This window comes from Podarcis filfolensis (assembly GCF_964270895.1).
Source record: "Podarcis filfolensis genome assembly, chromosome: 17".
NCBI classification, from domain to species: domain Eukaryota; kingdom Metazoa; phylum Chordata; class Lepidosauria; order Squamata; family Lacertidae; genus Podarcis; species Podarcis filfolensis.
The window spans coordinates 20964460-20981898 of record NC_139621.1 but is presented as its reverse complement, the minus strand read 5'-3'; the positions used below and the strand labels follow the sequence as shown (position 1 = coordinate 20981898).

The 17439-nt window shown below is 40.0% G+C and overlaps 1 protein-coding gene across 42 annotated transcripts in view; it reads left to right on the top strand.

Moving 5' to 3' along the window:
* The window catches only part of PTPRD (protein tyrosine phosphatase receptor type D), a 1143290-nt gene that overhangs the window by 893067 nt on the left and 232784 nt on the right, over positions 1–17439 (top strand). For all 42 annotated transcript variants that reach the window (XM_083592691.1, XM_083592680.1, XM_083592685.1 and 39 more), the window contains 2 exons: positions 2178–2323; positions 6986–7127. In XM_083592691.1, coding sequence (XP_083448817.1) covers positions 2178–2323; positions 6986–7127 — 288 coding nt within the window. The remainder of the gene's footprint in view (positions 1–2177; positions 2324–6985; positions 7128–17439) is intronic.

Genomic DNA, 17439 nt, shown 5'->3' with positions numbered 1-17439 from the left:
TGTTTGATTGACAGCGGGGTGTCTATCCCTCTCTCCCCATTTCTTGTACTCTCTATGGTAGCTAGTGGGGGGGGGGAGTGAGAGAGCGAGAGCGAGAGAGAGAGCAGGTGTGTTAAATCACATTTTGGAGCCATACTAATGAATAAGCATTTTACCTTTTAATCCTGTATGAAGGCAGGTCTTCGTGAGAGTTTCCATTTGGAACATCAACCTTCTTGGCATATTAGATGTAATGAAACAGAAGGCTGTAACAGAGAACAAAATACATGGGAATCCTAGAGCCACTACTTTTGAGCTGCCCAAGGATTGCCCATCATTTACATTGCAGATGCTGTAGATCTTAGGCACATGCATCTGAAACCATCAGGAAAGGCAGTTTTGGCAAGTGGTCTTTATTATGAATTTTCAGGACCATCAGACACCTGCTAGATGCAGCCATGCATAATGGCTAGGCCTTAGGTTGGATATCATATGGATTCTACTGCCTCTTACGTGCTTTGTTCTGTTCTTCATCTGTAGACACTCTTATCAGTACTTCCACCTTGCCTCCCAGTTTTCTTTTTTCACTATGTTTGGTCAATCATGGGCGAAACTATTGAGAATTATATTCATTGAACAGTTCTGTTCTTACCTGGTTGGGCAGCTTGTGACCGTAGGGACATATGTGAGCCTCCAACTGTTTTCAAAAGCTCCCTCCGAGTGATTGCGTCAGACCACTGACAAGAATTATAGGTGGGTGTGAGAGATGGGTGTGCCCAGTGCCAGATTTACGTATAAGCTAAACAAGCTATAGCTTAATGCCCCACTCTCTTGGGGCCCCAAATTTTTTTAAAAGGAAAAATATTAATATTAATATACTTCTTCTTAATTGTATTTCAGTTCAACAATTACTTTGATAAAATACATAATTTGGTATGTGCAAATGGATTTATATACCTATTAAGTCCATAAATTACCATATAGCAGATATTCAACACAAAAAACAGCGACAATTTGTTGTTGACAGCTGGACATATAAAGGGCCCCATTACCTTCAGTAGCTTAGGGCCTCATCAAACCTAAATTTTGCCCTGGTGTGTCAGGGAGTAGGGAATGGCAGTGCAATGCAACTCCTAACAGATACCCTTAAGGAAATGTGGCCCTAGACAGAAAAACATGTCCCTTGCTTCAGCAATACATGTGTAAGTGCATACTTATTTTAAAGAGGAAGATATAACCTTTAGGCTTTGTACTCTGTTTATGAACACATATTCTTTTCATAATAGCTTCTACTGGTGTCTTTGTGCATGCAAAAGCATGCTGTAATTTGGATATGAGAAGGCTTTGGTGATTAAAATTGCTAGCTGTACAGTCTATTTTGTACAGAAAAGACATTTGAATTCTTATAAATTTTAAAATGTTACAATGGTGAAATAAATACATCTTATATATTTGTTATTTTCCTTGTTAATATAGATATGTGTTAAAATCTCTTAGGGGCAGCTTCACACTGCTGGATAGTTTAGTCGGTAGAGCATGAGACTTTAATTTCAGGGTCTTGTGTTGGAGCCCCAAGTTGGGCAAAATATTCCTGCATTGCAGGGGGTTGGACGAGATGGTCCTCGTGGTCCCTTCCAGCTCTAGATTTCTGTGGTTCTATGTAAGAATTCCTGCATAGAAGAAACTCAAGTGTAGGAATGCTTTACATCTGTAAAAATCATACGGTGTGCTGATTTTACATTTGTGTAAATTTCCAACTATACATACACAATTGGACACAGTATCCTAGTTCATGTACATTAAACCCATGGTATATAAACCCTATAAATGTTGTTAGATTCTGTCTCCCTTTTGGCATGGCTAAAGGGAGGGTTTATGGTCAGGGTTAATGGGAGATGTAGTCCAACAACATCTGCAGGACACCTGGTTCCCACCCCAATGCACACTGTATATGAGATGATCACATGCAGTGATCTGCATGCACACAGCATGTTAATTCCTACCTGGAAGTGCCTTCTGTGCTGGAATATTTTAATGTATCCAGCTACATGCCAGCTTTAATTTCCCTTGCTTTAAGGGTTAATATTGTTTTTAGAGAAACAACAGATTTCTATTTTAGTTCTTTTGACAGCTTGACACGCTCTTTTGGATATTTCTTGCTTAGATTTATTTTGCTGTTTTTTCTTTTTCTTTTTTAGCACCACCAAAGTTTACAAGAACACCCGTTGACCAGATAGGAGTCTCTGGGGGAGTCGCATCATTCATCTGCCAAGCTACGGGAGACCCGAGACCTAAGATTGTCTGGAACAAAAAGGGCAAGAAAGTCAGCAATCAGAGATTTGAGGTATTAGGTCCATTGTTCTGTTCCTCTGAAAAACATTTACTTTAATACCGCCTGATTATTCCCTATTGCTTTTGAACAGTTATCATATTAGAAGTGCGGCATTGAAGCTTACATTGGTGTACCGGAACAAAACAAAAACACCCCCCCCACACACACACATTTTAGGATCTCTCCCTAAAGAGAAATTCCAGTTCAGTTTATAACAGTTCTCCACATAACCTCTGACCAGACTGAGAGTGAGATGTGCTATGAATTTATTTATTTTTTAATCCCTACTCTGCATTCTTCTTTTGTATTCCGCTTGCTTGGGTTGGCTATGCTTTGCTTCTCAATGACCTGTGGGGTGGAAGGCAGAAATCCAGTTCCCAATGTCATCTGTGGTGGATTTTGCTGAAGAGTTAGAAGTATGATTTTGGGAAAACACTGGAAAAAAATATTTAAGTCTGGTTAAGAACTCAGAAGGGTTGTGGATAATGTAATGGGTTTATGAACAGCAGTGGGAATCAGCATCACAGAAGCAATAAAATCAAAATGTTAGTAATAGTGTGCCAATTTGGGGATGGCATTGTGGTTCTCTTCTGCAGTCTTACCTTTTTTCCCCATGCATGGTACACTGTGCCCCAAAGCCCCTTGCTGCTGCTGATCCCCTTCCATCGTATGCGAGATGGCATGGCTGCATGTACGCTAATGGCCTGTATATTGGTCCAGCATACTCAGATTTTATGTTTAGTATCAGCATTTGGGAAGTTCTTGGTTGTTTACAGGTTGATGGGGGGGGGGAATGAATATACTAACAATAATATGGAAAAAAGCAATCTTAAATCATAAATAGAAGCATGGTAGATAGTAGGTTATAGCATCTTAAGAACATAGTGAGATCCTGTTGAGATCAGGTGAGTGGCTTATTTAGTCCAGCATCTTGTTCTCATGGTAGCCGACTGGATGCCTATTGGAAACCTGAAAACAGGACCACCACAGCACTCTTGCTCCTGTTGTTTCCACCAACCAGAATTCAGAAGTATACTGCCTCTGCCATTAAGAGGAGGACCATTTTCATTACTGGTAGTCATTGATAGGATTCAAAAACCCACAGAAGATAAGGCTTTTATCCTCTCTAAGCCATCAAAGTTGGTGGCCATCATGGCCTCTTGTGGGGTTGAATCATATTTTTAAATTATATGATATGGTTTATCATATTCCTGGTCAATTTGGCAGCCTAATGCTGCATAAGAAACAAGTGAGGGATTATTGAATTATTGCTCCACATTGCTATAATTCTCTGCTTCCCTTTCTTCTCCCTCTTTGCTGACTTTAATGACGTCATCCCAAAGGAAGCTCTTGTTGCAAATTTTCTTACATACATTGCTGAGAGGCACTCATTTCCCTCTCCTTGCACCCAAGCATTAGATTCATCTGTAAATCACAAGTTTGGGTTTTAGTCCTGATTATTACTACTTTAAAGGAACAGAAAATACATTTCTTTCTTTTCTTTTCTTTTAAATATTTTTTTATGGAAGTGTATATGATATATCTGAATAAGTATTCTCCACTGCCTTTCATCTTAAGTGTTTCTTTTAATTAGTTTCCCGAGATGAAAAAGAACTGAACCCCAACATTGATAGCTGTGTGAAAGCTAGATGCTATCTGCTTCACACACTTTAATACTTGGTGGTGGTTGTTTCTGATACTTGTTTTGATGGAACTTCTGTAAGCAAACCAGGTTAGGAACAAATATGTTTGCTATATCATTTCAGTTTGCATTCATAACTGTTTTGGGCCAGTGTGTGTGGCAAAGAACTGCAGTTGGCCTTCAGCCCTTCCCACTCCTCTGTTCATAGACATGATGAATGTTCTATATACATGTTAACCTCAAATAATAATCTGGAGTTTTCCCTGGTTGTTACAAGGCTCAAATGGTATAGAATTGTTGAGGCAAAGCACATGAACTTATGTGTTGTTGGTTTTGGGGTCCCATCATTCCTGGTAACTAGAGGTTCTGGCTGGGGCTAATGGAAGTTGTAGTTGTGGTCCAACAACAGATAGAGGACATCACACTGACTACCTTGGATTCATGTGCTTCACAATATCAGCAGATTCTGAATGTGGTAATGCATATTCAATAGGAGTGGTTAAGGAAGAACTTAATTACTCACTTCTGTGTCAGGAGTCCTACTCACACCAACCAAATTGTTGGGTTCCAGAGCTTGTTGGAGCAAATTGCATGTTTGGAGCTATCCAAGGTGCTGTAATTGCAGTATGATCCTGCCTCCCTTACTAAGCATTTGTTGTGCCATGGGCAGCATATAATGCTTTATTAGTCCTAGTTGATATATAGCACAACATTAGTCTAGGGAAATATAGATCTAGAAGTATAACTCTGCAAAATATTTAAGTTTGTTTATATTGCTTTTGCTATGTTTTTATTACAACCCAAAAGCAGAATAAGAGGAGTAAGATGAATAAGAGGTTTCTCTCCTTCCTTACCTCCCATCTTGCAACCCACAATCTACCTATGCTTCCTTGCCTATTCCAGAAAATATCTGAACATTTTAGCTGCTTTCTGTGGGAGGCTGCACGTTCCTCAAGATTAATTGACATACACCACAGACATATAAACTATGCAGGGATTGTGTGAAACAAGGAACTAGACAAGCATTATATGAAGAAGAGGAGTGTATATGATCTGTGAGTCAAACTCTTTCCTTCCCATGATCCTTTAAGTATTGAAGTGCCTCTTGTATTAGGCTTCAGTGGCTGTTCAATTTCTAATTTCCAATTTTTACAAATGCAGATCAAAGTCTAGGGAAGAATGCATTTTTTTTCCAGTAAACTGAAACGTATATGAAAGGCTAAAAAAGATATCATCCATTATTTATTACCCCAGGAGAGTTTAAATTGACTCTTTTGAACAGGCTTTTAGCACACATTTGTTTAAGTTTGGATGGATTCCCCTTCTATCTTGAGTGAATTTCAGGGCAGGGGCAAACTTGCCATTTATCCTAGTTTTCTAGAAGTTAGGAACAGGGAATATGGCTCTATCTGTGTTTGTTTAAAAGGTGGCAAGAGAAGCCAGCAAATTCCCTGAAATCTCCATGGAGTTAAACTATCCTTATTCAACCACTGCGGTTGCAGTTAGGGCATTCCTGCCTCCCATCCACCAGTGCTTGCAAATTTCAACAGGTGTTAGTGAACTGAGCTAGGTTCATGGTCCTTATATTAATTTACAAAACCCTGAACGCCATAGGTCTAGGATGCCTTAGGGACCACCTTGGCTCTTATATCCCAGCTCAGTCACTGAGATCATTGGTTGGAGCATTGCTGGTTGTCTCCTGAGTTGGTGAGCACATTTGACTTCAACATAAAACCAAGCTTTCAGCGTTAGCTCACTCCCATTGAAAACGCTTCCAGCAGAGCATTGGATACAGGCACTTTCTGTATGGACTTACAAGCATTTGCTGAAGCCTCTCTTCTTTTGCCACCAGGCTTATGCAGAAAATTAAGAAAGTGTGCTACTTAATAGACACCTGGTGATCTGTGTGTTGTTTTGCATTGTTCTTACTACATTTTACTTTTTCTAAACTTCTTTGACTTTTTTATGAAATTGAAGTATACAGTTATTTTACAAACAAACTAAACAAGCACTTTTAAAAGCCCTGGACAATTATTGCATGGCCAATAAGGCTGAGGTCATGAAAGAACTTGTCGATGTGGTCTTAGCTGAGCATTTGTTTCCCAGATTCAATTCTTCATGTGCCATGTGGTTGTAGTCAGTCACAGACCCAAAATATACCAGCATGCTCACAGTTTCACACCCTTTCAGTGTCCCTGGGTGAGGATGATCTGTAAAGGCATCCATTAATTCCTGCTTACCATTTTAAACATGAAATATATGTCTCCTGAGTGTTGGAGGCCTGGAATAGACTGTGGATCCTTTGCCACAAAAACAAACTCTCTGGGGAAGATAGCTGAGCTGGCCTTGGAGGTTGTGCTTTTTTTGTATTATAGCTGCCAGCCAACCCCATATGCATGTGAGTGACACAGATATTTTTTTCCTGCACTACCCTGCAGTCATTTGGTCACTGTAACTATGCATGCCATGGCCATGGCTAGGTGATCTTCACATGGCTCACATCACTGCTCTTTTATGTCACTTTCAAATTAACGACAATTTGGCCAGCCCACCACCAGAGAGTTTTATAGTGAGTTAAAATTTGAGAAGAAGAAGAAGAGGAGTTTGGATTTGATATCCCGCTTTTCCACTGCCCGAAGGAGTCTCAAAGCGGCTAACATTCTCCTTTCCCTTCCTCCCCCACAACAAATACTCTGTGGGGTGAGTGGGGCTGAGAGACTTCAGAGAAGTGTGACTGACCCAAGGTCACCCAGCAGCTGCATGTGGAGGAGCGGAGACGTAAACCCGGTTCACCAGATTACGAGTCTACCACTCTTAACCACTACACCACCTTTTGCATTTTTGCCCCCTTACTTAGGTCCAAGAAATATGAGTGACTCTTAAATTTTCTCCTTTCCACTCGTATGAAATCAACCACTGATGTCTATGATAGAGGAATTTAGACCAGTGAGATTATGTATTAAATACCCAGGCTTAGTGGAGAGGCAGGTATTTGTAACAACACCTGTGACAGCTCCTGTTTCCTTCAATAGGTAATAGAGTTTGATGATGGATCTGGATCCGTTCTCAGAATACAACCACTACGGACTCCACGAGATGAAGCTATTTATGAATGTGTTGCTTCCAACAGTGTTGGAGAAATAAGTGTGTCCACAAGACTCACTGTGTTACGTGGTAAGTGGCTTCCATATATTTATTATTTTAAAGATATTTGTTTGCTTTTGTTTTTTTACAGATTGTAGGGAAATGTTTTACAGAGTTACAGTATTTATACTTGAAAAGGGAAAAACCCTGATGTGTTTTTCACCTAGAAATTGTTCTCTTTCAAACTGAGTTGACATAATGATTACATCACAATCAGTTGTGCCGTGTGCAGTTGCGTTAGTGAGTGCATTTGGTGATATCTTCCTTCCCAGTGCCTGGGATTTGTCCCTACAATAGCTGTTGGTTTATCTCTTCAGGTTTATGGTGGACAGATTGCTTTGTGTAATCTGGAGAGAAGCTATATTTGATGTACATTCGGTTGCTACTTTCATTTGATGTACTTTCAGTTGCTATTAATGTATAAATTGTTCTTTCTTCTCTCAGAAGAAATACTGAAGTTCAGACATAAAAAATAGGAGAATTTAAAACGAAGAAGGGAGCTATAGCTAAATTCACTCAACGGTTTTTGGATGAATTGGGTTTTCAAAGTGCTGCCCTTGGCATTTTATGCTGTGTGATAGGCATTTATATCAAAGGTAACCTAAGCAAGTTGACACTGACCTTGGCAAAACTATAGAAAGAGAATTTATTTACATAATGATGAGCTGTAGGTAGTTAAGCACTTTGGTGAACACAAACAATCTTTCTTTCAGCAATAGGAATGCTTGTCATCTTGTTCTGACTCTTTGTATTTCTTGGTCAATCAGAGCTATCAAGGATGACTTTGAAATAACATTTTGTGCTCCAACCATATACTGTATGTGTTTTGCTTCATGATTCACAGGTGTCACTTATGTGAAGCCACTAGTGACAGCTTTCTTGTGGTAAATGCCAGAAATCAGATGGCCTTTTATATCTGATTTCCATCCTTTAAAAATAAGGATATATATGTTGTTACCTGTGTGTCCATCTGACATAGTAGATACTCAGTGATAACCTAGGAAGAATACATGTGTGGGGGGGGTTGGTTCCCTCCTCCTTTCAATTTAGAAACAGATTTGGTTATATAGGTATTTATATTTCCTTTCCCTTGAAGTATGAATGGCTAATTTGCTCTTCATCACTATGAGACATTGTCCAAGCTGTGTATGAACACATAGTTCCCTACTTCTGCCTTTTTGCCGTGGTTCATACTTGTGATGGAAATGAACTCTGACATCATCCACGTGCTCTGTGTAGGTTGGACAATGAGGATTGAAAGTAGAAATCAACGGAACACAAGTAACAATAGGGAGAGCACTTTAAGGTTCCTGGTTTTTCCTATATAGCCATATGGTGACTCATATGACCCATATGGTGTCAGGTGTGGATCAGGTGACTGTGCTTTGGGAGAAATAGCATTGGATGACAAACCGTATGATCTTTGCTGGGCTGATTTGGTTCACAGACTGGGGTGTTCCCCACTGCTGTTTTAGATCCCTGGAAACTTTGAAAATCATATTGTTCATTTGTTTGTTTTTGCTGTTTTGAGATTAATAGATTTTATTAGGTGTTGTTGCTGACTTGTTTATGCTTTCACCCTGTGAGATCAAATATGAATATAGTGTGAATATAGTGAGATAATTTTAACAGTCCATGCAACCACTCTGTATTGTCATTTGCTTTGCACCAGTAGTGAACATTTAAACTAGACAGCTCTCAAAAGTGTCTCCATAGGTGAAGTAAGAATATAGGGTACTCTCTGCCCCACTTCTAACTAATCATGATAAACAACAATATATTTTTGTGTTAGCCACTGGCCCTGACAACTGTAAAATAAAGTTCCAATATAGAGTTTCTAATACATAAACAAGTAAATAAAGATAAATAATAAGATAAAATACAGTACAACTAATCTATGTCTCCATGATATATTCTCAGTTGCCGTCTTCCGACTTGGATGTGTATTTCTAATTACGTATGAAATAACCGATACGGTAGTCTGCCTAAACAGTAGGGGGAGCTGGACTGTTGTTGCACTTGAGTGGGACGGACTGCATTTGCCAAATTTCCAGAGGATAACCAAGAATACCATCTAAACACATGATTTGGGTGCCTGTAACCATCTGAATAGGGGTGTGGGTGGCACTGTGGGTTAAACCACAGAGCCTAGGACTTGCCAATCAGAAGGTCAGCAGTTCAAATTCCCACAACGGGGTGAGCTCCCGTTGCTCAGTCCCTGCTCCTGCCAACCTAGCAGTTCAAAAGCATGTCAAAGTGCAAGTAGATAAATAGGTACTGCTCCAGCGGGAAGGTAAACGGCGTTTCCATGTGCTGCTCTGGTTTGCCAGAAGCGGTTTAGTCATGCTGGCCACATGACCCAGAAGCTGTACGCCGGCTCCCTCGGCCAATAAAGCGAGATGAGCGCCACAACCCCAGAGTCGGACATGACTGGACCTAATAGTCAGGGGTCCCTTTACCCTTTACCTTTAACCATCTGAATAACAGAAGAGTTTCATTATTCTCCTGCAATGCATCATTTGCCAGTTGCTGACCTGATGAGCCAGATGCATGAAAATAACTTGGACAGAAAGTGGGAACACAACAAAAAGGGTGTTTCCATTTTTGTAAAAGCAGATGTCTATCTCAAAAGCAGAACTCACATTGGCTGTGTTTACATATCACAGTAAACCATAGTTAATAGTTCATTGTGAATTTGCAGTTGGCTCCCATTATGCACCTAACCTAGTGTGAGTGGAAGCAACAAACCATGGTACCTGCCTTGGCATTATGTCTGTACCGGGGATTTTGCTTTGTTTCACTCCAAGGAAAACATGGTGTGAAACCAAGGTTTGTATTTGATTTCCTGGCTGTGGCTGAGTAATGCAAACCACTATCCTGAATTGAGATCTATGGCTAATTAAGCATCATGTTTTGGTGCTCCCATTTGTGCTAGAGGAGGTGGGAAGCCAGAGCTAATTCTGTATTCCCATTACAGCATTACATATGGTTTATTATGACTTGCAAACGCAGACACACACAAAACAAAAAGCATGTGAAGAGGGACTGGGTGGGGGATGGGAAAAGGCTTTAACACCCCCCAAGTGACAAATAATTATACCAGCAACTGTGTAGTACTTTGTGACCATAATTAGATTGTTCATTATGATAAGATTTTATTAATACCCCATTTTTGAAGATGAACATTCTTTTCCCTGCTGTGAAAATGGTACTTATTACTGCTTTTATTATAAAGTGTTTCTGCTGGAGAGCTCTGCAAGGAACATTAAAGAACAAAGCATAACTTCTTGACAGTTAGTCAAACAGTAGTCTTCCCCCCCTCTTAAAAATGAATGATTGAAATAAAAACAACTGGTCAATCATAACAATTATGATAAAGTGTGGATTACTTGATTTTTTTTATTTAAAAAAAGTAATTGTAATAAGGGACTAGAAATAAATGCATCATTATGAACTAGTTCTGTGGGCATAAAGATTTTTACAGAGAAATTTCTCTCCCAAACAGCATATAATTAGAAATGATTAATGAGTTGTCAGTTTTGTTAGGCTTGAGAGAAAATATGGAACTTTCTAGGGAATGAGATAAAGGAAGCTCATAAATGTAGGCATGGAAATTCCCAAATCTGCAAAACACACTTTGCTCACTGTTGCTCAGTTTTTGAATCACTGTGGATCAAATATGTATTCTAAATTCAGTAGTGGGATACTCACTGTAGTAGTATCTACCATGGGATGCCAAATGGGATGGGATTCAGAAGAACATTCCAGGCTGTGTTGTGGAGGGAATAGGAGAAAGTGTAATGGAACTAATAATTCTCACAAATGTGCCATTACCCAGAAAATATTATTATCCTTGCAAAATTAATTCTACAACAAAGCAGAACAGAGTCAAATGCACCTTCCTGTGTGAGGACTCCTCACATCTCTTATTGCTGCTAATTGTGCCTCTGCAATACATATAAAAAGGTAAAGGTAAAGGTCCCCTGACAGTTAAGTCCAGTTACAAACGACTGTGGGATTGCGGCACTCAGTTAGCTTTACTGGCCGAGGGAGCTGATGTTTGTCCGCAGACAGTTTCTCCAGCCAGCTATCTAAATAAATGTTGGTATAGGCATCCCCCCAACTCATGTGAGGTTTACATTCTGGGCCTCCGCACACATCTTTGAAATCATGTAAAGTGAGGAGGACCCTTTAAATGCCCTCTCCGTCATTCTCTCTTCAAACCAAAAATACTGTATCCAAAAATATCCACAGCCAGAATTCAAGCTCTGGGGCCGGCAGAAAGACACATGGGAAGGTGGCTGCTGCTGCTGCTATGCTACCCCACACATCAGCTGTTAGGCGGGGAGGCTGAGCAGCCTAAACAAAGCCCTGCTGTTCCTCAGGTCTCTCTGAGGCTTCCTTCACCCTCACTGACATCCTCTTTGGGCTCTGGGGAGGTTCTCCTCATGAACCACAAGGACTCTCCAGTTCTCTCTCGCCATTTCTGGGTTTGGATTGAAATATTTAATTATTTCCTGGCACTGCACATGTACTCAGCTGCGGGCGAGTAGAAGATGCCTAAGTGGGGAGAAAATTAAGGGACAAAGTCAATGGAAATACATGGCCGAGGGATTCTTGATGATCCCTTTGAAGACCAAGCAGTTTCTTTTTGTTGCACAATATGACATACCATTTTAGTGTACATCCTGTACAGATTTGCTGTACAATTATGTCATTATCATCATATACAAAGTAGTCTTCATGTGAAAATTAGGAGTGTGATCTCTATATAGATTTAAAAAAGAAAAGAAAAGAAAAGAAAAAACGCTGGTCTTGTTTGCTGGTCTCTAGAAGAAGAGTTAGTAGTTTTTGAACACGTGTATGAGTGTGTTTTGCAATGTCTGTTGTTTCCTCGCTTTTCTCCAATTTTATTTAGCTTGCACTAGAATGCGGTCCTAAATGACTCCATGCCTCATCAGAGTTATTACTATGCAAACAGAATAAATAACACAGAGCAGGAAAACAGCTGAACAGCAAGTCATTTGGAGAGCACCCAAGTTGCAAGCGGAAGAACTGGAGCCTTTTGGTGTCAGTGAGCTTATATGTGGGGATGAATTTGTGTGACCCACTGGCAATTTGTGCATAGGGTGAATAACGTGAAAATGCATTAAGAAGGCTCGTCTCTATTATTGATGCCTAACTCCTTGAAAAGACTAGGAAGAAGAGAGCAAGAGCATAACACTAGCTTCAAAACTGCAACAACTCTTGGCTTGGCAAGAAGCAGGATGCAAGTGGAAACTGTCCTTTCAATGCAAGCTTTATTCCGATACGGAATGGATAGTGTAGCTGAGTTAAAGCGAGATCATTCTATGTTATGGTCCTATGGTGTAATAAGTCTTCTCTGTTTCAGTCTGCATACAATAAATTGGATCTCTCTCGCTCTCATACACATGCACACTCACGCGGCCACTCCTGTAATGTTTATTTATTTTATTTATTTACGGCTATTAGCCCATAAAATATGTACAAACATAAAAAAATGTCTATTTTGTGTATGTTTGCAAGTCTGCTTTTGTGTGGCATTGGGGATGGGCCTGCAGGGTCAGTGAATCTGAAGAGCTAAATTGTGCAACACAGCAACATAGTATGGTAACGGAGACTCCTTGCAACATCCAGCAGCGCTTTGTTTGAATCATGGGGATGTTTTAGCAGCAACAAGAGTACAGCCAGAGGCAGGACTGTGTGGAGGTAGCATGGCTGCATCCCATGGCATGAAAAGTGTGTTGCAGTTCTGACCAAGGGCTTGTTCCTCTTCTGCTGCAATAGATGTGAAACCGGTGTGCCACTGCACAACTACATTTCTGGGACTGTAAAACAGAAAAGCTACCCTGAGCTCCCTTTAGGAGGAAGGGCATATTATAAATAACAACAACAACAACTGGGTTGTTTCAATGCACTTTACACTAAGCACTTTTATTCACTGCATAGGAGTTTGATAATGGATAAAAAGTGAACTGTAGAAATACTGTACCTTGATAAAGTGACTGCAGAATTCAGTTCCTAAATATTCAATTTCTAAAGTTCTAAAAGGCATTCATATGCTAGATCAGCCTGCTGGTTTATCAAGTACACCATTATGATGACAGAAAGTTTGTTGAAATGAAAAGTGTGTTTGCTTTAGAGTACTGAAGTGTTCGCAAAATTAAATGCATATGAATGTCAGAACAACTCATCATGAGAGCAATAACATTTTCCAAACACATCCAATAAAGTTAGGAAAATACTTCCCCAACAAAGTATACATTTGATTTTTTTATATATATCCCCTCTTACTTTCCCCCTTCCTCTTTGTGATTCCACACATGAGGGTATCTGCCCAAGGCCAAAAATAATGGGTGGAATTCAAAACAGCACTAAGAACACTCTGTAAGTGCAAGCATATCTGTTTGCCTGATTGAGTACCGGTAATCTAAACTTTCTTCCCCTGTGCACTGTACTGGAGGTTCTCCTCCTGAGAGGAAGGTGAAATCCCACTGTGTGACTGGACATTCACTCATGCAACATTCGATTCTGCAAGGAATTCCTTTAAAGAAAGGAATCACTGTAGCACTTGTATGTAAAGGTAAAGGGACCCCTGACCATTAGGTCCAGTCATGGCCGACTCTGGGGTTACGGCGCTCATCTCAATTTATTGGCCGAGGGAGCTGGTGTACAGCTTCCGGGTCATGTGGCCAGCATGACTAAGCCACTTCTGGTGAACCACAGCAGCGCACGGAAATGTGTTTACCTTCCTGCCGGAGTGGTACCTATTTATCTACTTGCACTTTGACGTGCTTTCGAACTGCTAGGGTGGCAGAAGCAGGGACCGAGCAAAGGGAGCCCACCCCATCACAGGGATTCGAACCGCCGACCTTCTGATCGGCAAGTCCTAGGCTCTGTGGTTTAACCCACAGCACCACCCGCATCCTCTGCACTTGTATGTAGCAAACTCCAATTAGCCAGTGGTCCATTATCACTTGGTTGGTAATATTTTAAAACAGGGTACTGTGGACAACACTCTCCCATCCTAACACTTTTTGAAAACCATGGTTTTCATAGCTACAGAGAGGAAGGAATGCACTAAACAAAAAAATCTCCTGTCCCTGGAATCTTTTCTTATACATGCAGTGTTCTGCATGTTGTGTTGGTGCTCATTTTCGGAATGTGAACAACATGCACTTTTCAGTGATAACCAGTTGACGGAATTAAATAGTTTTCCACAGGCATTACAATAAGTGCATTTCTTAGCACATCACAGTTTGCACATGTGGACTGAGGTCCAAATGTGGCCAATTATTTTTAGAAATATGACTTTCAGACTCAAAGGATGTGCATTAATGCATACACCAAGGCGAAAGATTTATTTGCCATGCCATGGTAAGAGAATCAAACAGCTAAGATTAAAGCAGCCTATCAAAAACTCCTTTTTAATGGATAGTGTGGGATTTTATGCATGGCATTAGATCTTATTAAGATAGATTTTATTTTAGGTAATGCAATGTCTGTTCTAAACTGACATCGAATGGTGAAGCTGACTTACCATTCTTCCATTAATCTTTGTTGCAAAAAAATACATTAATAAAGCCACTATTCACCAGCTCAATCATAAATGGAATTTCCTCACCTTCCCTTACAAACAGATAAATCATCTTGTGCATAGGTTTCACTGTGACTTAAAATATTCCATTAAAATGATTTACTATCAAACTACTATAGCGGGCCTGCAAGGATATATAGTGTTGCCAGGTAATGGTAGCATGCCATCACATTTTTATTTCCTGAGCTACTTGTGAAATGTAGCAGTGGTGAAAGCATGAAGTCAACATGGATAGAATAATGAAGACTCATGTCAAGTCAATGTGCTTCATTTTTCATACTTAAACATAAATAAAGGGCAACTGTTATTAGATGCACCAAGCTCTGCATTGGGACAGCCATTTCACATCCTTTAAAATTTCATGCCCCCCCTTCTCTACCCCAACTTAAACATGTTAGGAATAGGTGTTTCTAATTTTGTTGAATGGAATTTGATTATAAGCAGTTGTAACAGTGGACTGGTTTGCACATGACAGTAAGTCTAACTATGGCTTGCTAGGACCATGTGAACAGGACATTGCAGGTGTTTTGTTCCTCTGTGGTCTTTTTTGCTGCCGTGATGGGCTAAACCAATGTTTGGCTTAGCACAATATCAAAAACTGGTCTTGTGAGTAAGTTCTCTCCTCACCAACAGCGAGCCATGGCCAGGAACAAACCCTTGCTATACTTTGTTCTGTCTGAGGACATAGGACAATTTACGGTAGTTACAAACAAAAAAAGCTGTTCTGTGACCTTTTTCAATTCTAAGTTCCAGTACTTTGTTCTGTTTGGCCCAGGTAAAGCCCACACCTTTTGAAGAAGCTTGACTTCTCTTAAAAAAGAAATCACCAAAGGCCAAATAAATCCTAGCAATTCTTCCACCAACAACTTAGTCACATATTGAGATCCTACTGTCTGATCTGTTTAGGTGTCGCTGAATAGAACAGGTGTTATTTCTGAAAATTCTTACTTCAATTTGGCTTCCATGAATTTCTGAATATATCTTCCAATACTGTGGAACCTCGGTTTTTGAATGTAATCAATTCCGGAAGACTGTTCAACTTCCAAATGTTCGAAAACCGAGGATCAGTGGGCGGTCGGTAAAATCCATTAAAAAAATGGAAAAACATGCAGCAGAAGCCATACGACTTCCTAGGTGCATTAAAAAATGGAAGCAATTACTTCTGGGTTTTCGGCGTTTGGCTTCCGAGACGCTTGAAAATCGAGGTTCCACTGTATTTGGTGACAGTAGCATGTATCATGACTTCTGACTCCTCTCATGTACTATTTATATGTGCACATAAAGTAAGAGTCTATTCTGGCATTAATTGGCATATTAATTAAACATGTGTAATAATAGCCATGTGATGTCTGCAATTTTCTCATTAGGCAGGTGTCAACATGCAGACCACTAATAAGCCCTTGAGGTTTGTTTTACAATCAAGAGGAATATAAATTATATTAAATAAATACTTTATGTATTAGAAACCTGTTTCTCGATGGCACTTTTCATAGGCTACATTCAGGCATCTGTATGCTAATTTATTGCTACATGCAGATATATATATATATGTTTGTAAGATCCCTGTATGTTCAGCTCTTCATGTATATTTGAGAAACTTGGAAATAGATTCACCATGATGCCATTTTCTCTATGTACATTTATTTCTGTGCACATTTAATGTGTGGAGATGTTGTGCAATCCTCAACCAAGCTGCTACAGGTTTATTTTTAGTTTCACTAGAACTAAATAGATATTTGATTAGGTATGCTCATTCATCCCCCCCCCCCGTGTTTTGTTATGCTGCTTCTGAGCTATCAACCATTCCTGTATTAGGTGAATTGCTGTTTAATAGCCCAGAATGGTCTGCTGACTGAGGCTAATGCTTAGGAGCTTTCTGCTTTATAGAATATCTAATGAAAATTAGGTACGCTTGAGGAATTTGGTCTTTGCGAATTCCAATATGCATTGACATGATCCACATCTCCCAGACTAATGTGCTGATCGCAACTTAGTTATCTACTCTTAAATGTTCTAACACACTTCTTGGCTCAAAGGACATCAAAATGATCTAGAAATTCTGATAAGAAGTGCAGGCAATCCACCATAGTGGTGAGCCGCTCCGTTGATCCACACGATGGAACGTAGGAGGGGAAGACGAACAGATGAATCGATATTAACAAACCTTGGTATCTGATTGCGGCTGGTCAGCAACAGAAGTGGGGAAGGAACATCATGGGAGCTCTTTTGCATTAAACCACAGTTTGTTTTAAGCTATGGTTTAACGTGACGTGTGAACCAGGCCAATGCATTGTGCCAAACTCTGTTCCTTCTGTTCGTGAGAGACATTTGTTCGCGTACTTCCTCTTTTCTCTGCATGTTCCCCTCACCATCTGCAGAAGAAGATTGGGGAACCCTTTGGAACAGTGTGGTAGGTAGCACAAGGACTGCTGGATATCAGATCTTTCCATCAGTAGACAGACATAACATAATAAAAACAGTTCAAATTACAATTTCATATGTTGAAGAGCACAATAAAGCAATTCAGGGTTAAAATACGGAGACAGAATTTTAATTCACAATAACCACTCTGTAAAAGTAATTCAAGTGAACCAACTGACTCCTAGTCACTGTTAACAATGCAAGTTACCAGCTTCACATAGCCTCACATTAGCTTCAAAGAAGAAGTAAATTCATCTCCCCATTTAAGCATTTTACTGAGCCTTCTATCTGTTGTGCTAATGT